General features: G+C 33.3%; 2 protein-coding genes across 3 annotated transcripts; one reads left to right on the top strand and one right to left on the bottom strand.

The window, feature by feature from the left end:
* The first annotated feature begins 1943 nt into the window (after positions 1–1943).
* Positions 1944–3849, top strand: LOC139776844 (uncharacterized). 2 transcript variants are annotated; one of them, XM_071713826.1, is made up of 6 exons: positions 1944–2116; positions 2390–2540; positions 2621–2899; positions 3004–3175; positions 3266–3339; positions 3412–3849. In XM_071713826.1, exons 3-6 carry the CDS (start codon positions 2635–2637, stop codon positions 3669–3671), a joined length of 771 nt encoding a protein of 256 aa, XP_071569927.1. In that variant the 5' UTR covers positions 1944–2116; positions 2390–2540; positions 2621–2634; the 3' UTR covers positions 3672–3849. The 2 variants fall into 2 exon arrangements, with proteins under 2 accessions (XP_071569927.1, XP_071569928.1); XM_071713827.1 differs by having other exon boundaries at positions 1946–2116; positions 2390–2519.
* Positions 3722–5719, bottom strand: LOC139776843 (putative nuclease HARBI1). Its single transcript, XM_071713824.1, has 3 exons — positions 5147–5719; positions 4841–5075; positions 3722–4677 (listed from the first exon to the last, which is right to left on the bottom strand). Exons 1-3 carry the CDS (start codon positions 5539–5541, stop codon positions 3949–3951), a joined length of 1359 nt encoding a protein of 452 aa, XP_071569925.1. The 5' UTR covers positions 5542–5719; the 3' UTR covers positions 3722–3948.
* Between the last annotated feature and the right edge of the window lie 4477 nt (positions 5720–10196).

Consider the following 10196-nt stretch of genomic DNA (forward strand, 5'->3'; position numbering starts at 1 on the left):
CGCCTCTGCAGAGCCATCCGCACACGCACACCACCATCCCGTGCGATCTCCAGCACTGCTGAAAAGATCTATAGGATATCGGGTTGATCACGCACGCGCACGGGACTCCTACAAATTTACGCGGCCTCCCTAAACAGCGATCAAACTACACCGCACTGCAAGTCATGCCTGATCACCGACCCTATGCATGACGATTTTGAAAATAAATTCCACACACATGCATGTATTTATATTTATGTGTTATGGCGTCGCATTGATGCTATGTTTTTCCAATCGATCATGCGTCAGCGCGTGCCCGGCAACACGTCCCTCGCGCCAAAAATGACTCTCACTTTTCACGATCGGACTTTCGCGCGCCAAAAAAATGACTCTCGCTGTTCACGATCGGACTTGCACACGCACATCGCTTTTCCCGCCAGCTTGTTACCAAGCGGCATATATCTATCTCTTTCCATCTCACACATCTATCTCTTTCTATCTCACTCATCTATCTCTTTCTATTAGAATTTAGTTAATTTCTCGCATCTACTCTTTATACATCTATTCTCTAATTCTCTTATTTTCACTGTTACCTCTATTTCTATCTTTCAAGAAGAAGGCAAAAACATCTATCTCCTTCTAACAGCCTTTATCGAACGAACGTTCTTATTAGCTGAGAATTCTCTCGTTTTGCTCGTCAGCAGCGAGGAATATTATTTACTTACCCTCTAATCTTCTAGATGCTTCTATTCTTCTAGATACTTCCGTTCTTCTCGATTCCCTTTGCCGGCGTCTCACACACTTCGCGTTACACGTTCGACTGTAACCTCACGCTGCAGAAGCGTGCCCTGGGCCCATAACCTATTGGCTATTTGTCTTAGATGGGTGTGAGACGAAATGAACAGGAAGCACACACTAGATTTACTTTGAACTCTTTATTATATCTATATAATATCACACGTTAGATACGTCTGTACTCAACGACACACCGGGCTCTTCTGAGTTCAGACAACGACCGTCCGATCGCGCATGCACGTGGCGCCCCGAGGCTCGCGCCACGCTGGAGCTGCCCTCTCGAAGAGCGGGAGCACATCGCTCGTACAAAGCTCAGCTCCTCATAATAATTCAGTATTATAAAATAATATTGCAGGTCATGTGTGCGTATGGAACTTGCCCGGGAAAAAAAATTATATATAATTATATATAAATATATATGATTATATATAATGCAATTATATATAAATTTTGTCTCTATATGATCATATATAATTATATATAATCATATATAATCATATATGACCATATATAGTCAATATATATTGGAAAAGAACTGTTAACTTCGATAATAAAGCATTGATAAATTAAGATGTATATTTTTTCAAAGGCTATAGAATCAAAAGTGAAATAATTTATTCCATATATTACAACTTGGCACTGCTTGACATGAGATAGTGCCGTGTCTCTTGATACCGTTTTTATACCACTGTCCGTCAAATTTTAAATACGAGAAACGAATCCTATCGAATATATATATTATATAAAAAGTTTCACATACATTTTGACATGATTATATATAAGTTCATATAATTTATATATAAAGTATATATATAAGAATTAAGCATTTATCCATGTAGATTATATATGATTATATATAACCATATATAAACTTAAATTTGGATTATCCGATAGGTGGCATCCCATAGGATTTATTTCTCGTATTTAAAATTTGACAAACAATGGTATAAGAATGGTATCAAGAGACACGGCAGTATCTCACGCCAAGCAGCGCCAAGTTATATGTAAATCATTTCACTTTTGATTCTAGCTTTTGAAAAAATATACACTAAATTTATCAATGCTTTAAGGTACCATTTCATGCGCAGTGTGCAGCCGCAGCAGTTCGCTGTGATTGGTTGAAAATTTTTTATAACATGACACACTTCCGACGCAAAATACATTTTACTGCATCTCGTTCTTCTGTTTTGAAGTTCAACCAAACGAACAAAGAGCAGCAAAGTCGGATTCCGTCCAGTCGCTTGAAGTTAAAGTCAGGAAAGCGACCAATATTTACATACGTACCTGTGCAGTGTTTGCAACAAATGTTAAGGAATGTATTGAGAGAATGGCGTTCAATGAGGTATAGAAAATGTTTATGAATAATTAATTGTAAGCAAAATTCATAACCTCAATTTGTCAATATCACAAACGTAATTGATGAACAGCAATTATTATTATTTTTTTCAGCTTGGTTATAAAGTAATCTTATAATTTAGAAATTTATAATTTATTCTCTAAATAAAGAAATTTTAGTAGTATTACTTTTCTGCTTTTTAAATCGTTTAATGAAAAATTGCAGATGTATAAACAATATAATCTAAATGCGTTGACTATTAATTTATTTTTCTGTTAGATAAAACGTGTTAATACTTGTGGAATTTGTGAAGAAATTACGGAAGAATCATTAATTTCAAATCATAAATGCTTGGAAGGATATGAACGTTACTTCACTGATAAAAACAGATATTTTTATCCAGTATGCGGTAAATATAAATGAAAATGATGTGTGTTGTAGATTCTTGAAAAATGATGAAAATAAATGATATAACTGTGTATATAATGTATGTGATGATTTTTTATATAGAAAATGGATTAATAATGCGACGAAGTGCTATGGATAATGGTGTAGAAAGCATTGTACTTGATGAGCCATCGAGTCAGCCAGAAAAAAATACAGGTGAACATGGTGCGGTTGAAGAACCTTCTTCAGTTAATAATTCTTCTGATTCAACGGAACTAGAAGAATTGCTTATAGAAGAGGTTTCAAAATGGGAAGCATTATACAATTATAATCTACCTTTAATACAACGTAACAGAGCAATAACTGGTGAAGCATGGAAAGCGGTTTCGGAAGCTCTCCAAGGTATTACAAATATGTGATATTGAATAACCTGTGAATATAAATGTTTAAACTTTTTGATGAAGATAATTAGATGTTTTGCTAATATATTTTATTTATTTTTATAGGACGTTTGAGTCCAAAAGAAGCTGCAAAAAAATGGAAGATATTACGAGATACTTATTATCGTAAACTGGCGGAAGAAAAATTACCTAGTGGATCAGGACGACCTACTACAAAGCGAAAATGGAAACATTTTGATCAGTTGGATTTTTTGCGCGATGTATCTTTGAGAAAGAAGTATTGCATTGTTTTAAAATTATTACAACTTTGAATTAACATTATATAGCTTTCATTCATGTTTTAACTGATATAATCATATTATTAAAGAACAACTTCAAATCTTTCTAACGATGAGGAAAATGAAGAAAACATTCCACCGATTCCAAAGAAAAATCGATCTTGTAAGTATTTCGTGTTTTTAATATTTATCCTTGTGAAAATATAAAAAGTTATCACTTATTTTGTATTGATAGCAAACCTGTCATCAGAAAGCACAGAATCAAGTGTTGCAATCAACAAAATTGCAGATGCAATTACAACAATGAACGCTATCTCCGAGCCGATTCAATTACCAGCGTTACCACCTTTAGTAAAGCAAGATGAAGTAGATGGTCTGTTCCTAATAATGGGTACACAAATTCGGAAGCTGCCAGAGAAAGAAAGAAACACCCTTATATTTGAAATGATGTCTTTCTTCAGAGAAAAAATATCACGTCTTTCTCATCTTCTGTGACTTTTTCATGCAAACAATGCAGGGTAGTGTAATTATTGCTTACACCAAAGTATTTTAATTTTTTTTATTATGTTTAAAAAGTCTAGATTAATTACTATGTTACATATTATAAAAATATATAATGTAAAATATTTATAACTAGTGGATTTCATTTATTTAATAAAGTAGATTTGATTAATCATTTGGATTTCTTAAATAAACTTAGAAAAAGTATTAATTCTATATTGCTTATACAACTTAATAATTAATTACATTTACGCTTAATAGTACATTTTTTTCACTGATAAATTCGTGAAAATTGCCATGGAACGGCTCCTTCTTCATAAAAATACTCAGTGAATTTGTTTCGAATATCTGCAGCTACTCTTGTATGCGTGTGTGTAGAAGTAGCAGCAATGTCTTGGAAAGCAGAATTATTACTTGCAACTATATTTCTCCAAGTACCCGGTATTATTGATCCATCATTTCCTTCTCTATCAACCATTTCAGGTGTTATAAATGTTTCTCTTCTCGACAAATCTTGCTTACGAAGCCAATTATGCAAAACTATTGTTGCTTTTACCATTTTCTCAGTAGTATCAACTTTAGCAATAGTAGATTTTCTATAAAATCGCCATTGTGCAGCAAGTATTCCAAACGCATTTTCGATTACTCTTCTTGCTCGAGATAATCGATAATTATAAATCTTTTTCTCAGTCGTTAGTTCACCTCTGCCAGGATATGGACGCATCAAATATGAAGTTAGTGGGAACGCTTCATCTCCAACTATTACATATGGATATGTAGTACTTCCTTCATAAATTTCATCTGCCGCCGGAACATTCATTTTCCCTTGTGCAAATCTTTGACCCATTTTAGACTGTTTGAAAATCCCACCATCGCTTTGACGACCGAATGCTCCAATGTCAACGTAAGTGAAAAGATAATTAGCATCACACATAGCTAAGAGTACAATACTGTGGGTCTTTTTATAGTTGAAGTACGCTGAACCAGATTTTTCAGGACTCTGCAAAGTATAGATTAATTAAACTTGGCATTCAAATATTTTGTATTGGTATTGGTATAATAAGTGGATAACTCTAGACATAATTTTTAATTGTATATGATAGAAATATGTACATACATAATTTATACCAGTTAAAAAGAGAGTATTTTATGATATTTCATACCTGTATGATAACATGCTTTCCATCTATAGCTCCAATGCAATGTGGGAAATGCCATTTCTCATTGAAGTCATGACTAATTGCTTTCCAGGCACTTTCATTACATTGTACTAATACAAGTGGTGATAAGATTTCCCACAAGGCTTGACAAGTTTCCGAAATGATTTTTGATACTGCTGTTAAACTTACAAGGTATTGGTATGACATAGATGTCATGCTATCTCCACTTGCTAAATATCTACAATAAAAATAGAAAGATTAGCAACATAACTTAAAAAGAATATTTATTTCATTATATTATATGTATACCTTAAACATATTGATAAGCGTTGTCCTGCTTCAATTGGTTCACGAATAGCATATTGTCGAGTAATCTTTGGGGCAACTAATTCCAATAATTCTTCAAATTGTATAGTACTCATTCGAAAATAATTTCGAAAGCGTAAATCTTCTAACTTTAATATAGGTAAAGCCGTATAGTAAAACCCATATCGTCGACGTTGTTCAAAAAATTCGGTTATCCAAGTACGTTTCTTTTTATAACGTCGCTTTTTCTTTAAATTTTCAGTTGCCCAAGCTATAACTGCACCAACAGTCGCCGTAATCACAATTTTTTGCCTTCTTAAGTTTTCCACATTATATTTTTGAATTATTTGCTCACATTTTCTGTGCCACTCATATAATTGATGTTGATTGTATGACATTATCAGACTGTTAAAATTAATTTTAAACCGCAACCAAAAAAAACATATTTTAGGTTAAGATTAAATATGCTGCTGCCGCTATTCCTTTTCATGAGCAGCGAATGCAGCAAAAGCAGTTCTAGAAAATTTGAATCACGTGACATTTTGCTGCCGCAGCGTGCTGCGTATGAAAAGGCACCTTTATTCCTTAATCGAAGTTAACAGAATTCTTTTTTAATATATATAAAATATTTATTATGTTAGATATAATCACATATGATTATATATAAAATCGACATTAGATATAATTAGATATAAAAAATGAGCTGATAAAATTGTATATAATTACATATAACCACATACAATTATATATAACCATATATGGTTATATAATTATATGTGGTTATATATAATTATATACAATTATATACAATTTTATCAGCTCATTTGTTATATCTAATTATATCTAATGTCGATTTTATATAATTATATGTGATTATATCTAATCATTTTTTCTCGGGGATATTCAAGGAAAACTTGGTCACTTTTTCAATATTTAGCTTATGATATCTTGATAATTGTTTGCCAGAGGAAAAAGTGGTATAGAGGACTTTTTGACTGGATTTTGTCTTAAGGGGTAACACCACTCTAAAAGCAGAAAAAAGGCCTAACTTTGACAATTTATTTCAGGAGTATGAAAAAAGGGATATGATTTCTTTTCAGAGGGTTTATTTAACACATATTGAAGTACGAAAAAAATTTTTTTATTATCATTTTCATTCAAAATGGCGGCGACAGAGCCCATCTTCAAAATCGTCTTTTTTTAAAAGGCCTAAACGGGCGGGAAGATTTCTCGAAAACTATAAGACCTGGAACAAAAAACAAACAAAATTTATCATCTATATACTATTGGCTTTGGCACCACGTAGGGGATTTTTTTTAAATCAAATTTTGTAGAAATGGCACACTTTTGAAGGAAAACATCGATTTTCTAGCCAAAAAATAAGCAGTAAATTGTTTATAAAAAAAAAGTTTTTATTCAATCAAAAAACGGCTACGTGGTGCCATAGAGAATGTAGTTGTGAAGCTACTGTATAAATTTTAAGTCGATCCATGCAGTGGTGTTCAAATAATGTGTCCACCCAGTTTGAAAAAAGTGGTTTCGAGAAAAACGCGTTTAAAGTTTTACGAGCTTTTAAATTTTTAAATTTTTTGTTTACCTCTAATCTGTGATGCCTGCACCATACATTTGGCCAACTACATATTGTTTTTATGACCCTAAAGTGTTGTTTAAGCAAAAAAAAATCGATTTTTTCAAAATTCTAGAGTGGTGTTACCCCTTAAGAATATGCTGTTGCAATAGCACTCCAATTTTTTTAAATATTTGTAAACACTCCAAGAAGATGCATACACAAATATTTAAAAAAAATTGGAGTATACTATTGCAAAAGCACATTTTTGAAATAAAATTAAGTTAAAAAGTCCTCTGTACCACTTTTTTCTCTGGCAAACAATCATCAAGATATCAAGCTAAATATATATTGAAAAAGTTACCAAGTTTTCCTTGAATATCTCAAAAAGTATTATACATTATATAAAAGTATTATATAAAAAGATGGTACAATAAAAAATAGGGGTTTTCAAAAAATTTGACTTAGGCCCTATTGGGCTCAATACAGGCCCTGGATCCAAAATCCAATAAGATCGTCTATTGGCCCCCTTCAAACCTTTCAACTTTTATCTGAAACACTTTTCCAATCAACCAAGCCGTCAATTGACACTTAACGAAAATTAACACAATAACATTTAAACGACACCCAACGATAAAGGGATCATGGCGACACTGATTAAATCGACATAGAACATTAAAGGTTAACACTCTGTTAACACCAAACCAACATCCAACGATGAGGATCAATCTCCAACCTACACTAAACATTGAGGCTTAATCCCCAACCTACACTTATCATTGAGAATAAACTCCCAATATACACTCATCATTGAGGATTAAACCCACAATTTACCTAAACCTTAATGGTAAACACTCAATCTACACCTAAATTTAAGTGTTGACATTTAACTTTGATGACAAACACTAAACTTACGCCCAAATTTGGATGTTAACCATCAAAGTTGAGTGTACTTTTTCATAAGGGTATTGCAATTCTGGAAAAGAAATTTTAATTCTGTCAAATTAATACGACGCTACGTGACGGCAAAAAATGCCGGTAAAACAGACGACTCCAGCATCACCTTAAATCATCTATAAATTATAAAAAATCATCATATATTAGCAATAATCTGAACACAAGACAACAATAGTAATGAAAAGCAAAAATAACGACTAATTATATGTAGGGGAGACCGGGGCACCACCCAGTGAGAAATACCTCATCAAAACGATATCAAATTGACGTCAAATAGATGAAATTTTCATCTATTTGACGTCAATTTGATATCGTTTTGATGAGGTATTTCTCACTGGGCATGAGCCACAAAAATTCAAACTCTGAAAAGTACTTTTAAATATAAGATTTTTTGTCCCATTTTTTAAAATAATTAAAGCACTATGTATATTTTAAAATTTATTTAGCGTATTTGGCAAATATTGATTAGTTTTTGAGAAAAAAAATTAAAACACATTTTTTGAGAAATGACCCAATAAGGTGCCCCATACCCGGGGCACCATGGGTCTGTCACTGGAGCACTATAAATCACACACAAAAACTAGGTTTATTTATTCAAGAAATAACGAAAAGTTACAAAAGTTGAAAATAAATTTTATTTTATACGTTTTCTTATGACACTGTTCAGGATTGGGCAGGACAAACAAAGATATCAGAACCCACTACTGAAATATCATTTTTTTGGAGAAAAACTAACTTTTGACATGTTTTCTTTAATCAAAAATAACATATGTCATTAACCTATCTATCTATCATCAACTTTGGTGGCGTGTGTGACTCATGGTGCCGCAGCATTGGTTGTCCCATGGTACCCCGAATGCACTTAATACAGAAAACGGTGAAACGTAATAAAAAAAATTAATGATACATGATTATCTGTAGTGTAGTAAAATGACAAAAGATGCTAGAAAGTTACACCTAATTTTTAGTACGTGTATATTTTACTACAAAAACAATATTAAAACATTTCTAAATGGTTAAAAAGAAATTTACGCATCACGAAAACCATTTATGTCACGTGCGTCTCGAGACTACGGACTTTGATGACTGCCACCTAGATACGAAGTATGGGCAACGAAATAACTGTCACATGATACTAATTGAATTAAGGGGGAACATATGAGTAGACCGCAAGAAAAAAAGGTGAAATTCGGGAATTTTTATCTTGGAAACTATTATATAATTCGATTCGATCCGGGTTTTTTTTATTTAAAAGTACCTACATTGAGGCACGTTCACAAATTTTTTTAAGGGAATTCATTCCCTCGGAGCGCTGTTCTCGTGGCCGGCGTAAAATGTGTTCCTCGCGGACACGGTTCACGGTGGGTAAGATTTCGCGCAGTCGGTTGATCTGAAACGTAAAATTCAAACGGATTCTTAAATAGCAATACATAAAGCAATTTCCATCGGCAGATTTCATAAAAAAAAAAATTTTTATCGAAACGTCGACTGTTTGAACTCAAGATTCATTTTTCGACCCAAATTTTCGACCTTTATAGTCTGATAAAAAAAAAACTAGTTGAGTAAAAAAAAAATCTCCCGATGGAAATTGCTTTATGTATTGCTATTTAAGAATCCGTTTGAATTTTACGTTTCAGATCAACCGACTGCGTGAAATCTTACCCACCGTGAACCGTGTCCGCGAGGAACACATTTTACGCCGGCCACGAGAACAGCGCTCCGAGGGAATGAGGGTAAAAAAATTTGTGAACGTGCCTCAATGTAGGTACTTTTAAATAAAAAAAACCCGGCTCGAATCGAATTAATAGTTTCCAAGATAAAAATTCCCGAATTTCACCTTTTTTTCTTGCGGTCTACTCATATGTTCCCCCTTAACCTAAACATTCTGGATTACCCTAAACAGTCAATGACCCATATGGTACCCCGTGGCTCATGGTGCCCCGGTCTCCCCTATATAGTTCTATGCATAAAGATAATGCGCTAAGCAGCATCTATTTGAAATCTCCCAAGGAGCGCCAATGCGCGTATAATGCGCTTTGAATGTACATTAAACTTTGCATTAAATGCGGGTCGTAAATGCACATTTAAAGCGCATATTTGTCCCGCATTATATGCGCATTTAATGCATATTATGGCAGCGCATACCAAAAAGTGCACCTACGCTCATTGATCGAGAAACCCAATCGGACAACTAGTGAACTCTGTACTATATTGGAATGCTCACTACAATGTTTAGAAGCCGGACACGAAGAAAAAAGGGATAGGTTGCTCATTGTCCACTGTGTCCAGACAGAGAAAGAAATGGACGTTGAGTGCAACCTACACTGAGAAAAAAAGCTTTTGCTTCAATTAAAGTGCTATCATGGGGTGCCACAAAAACATAAGTAGTTTATTCAATTGTATTATTATTAGACCCAATATCTGGATTATTAAACCAATAATTTAATTATTCTAAGCATAACTGTAAGCATATTCCAGTACAGCTATCACAGAAGAAAAGAACATTCTTATTTAGAGAATATCTTTATT

The sequence above is a fragment of the Temnothorax nylanderi genome, unplaced genomic scaffold (assembly GCF_030848795.1).
Source record: "Temnothorax nylanderi isolate EJ_2023f unplaced genomic scaffold, tnyl_v1.0 TNYL_tig0130_pilon, whole genome shotgun sequence".
Taxonomy (NCBI): domain Eukaryota; kingdom Metazoa; phylum Arthropoda; class Insecta; order Hymenoptera; family Formicidae; genus Temnothorax; species Temnothorax nylanderi.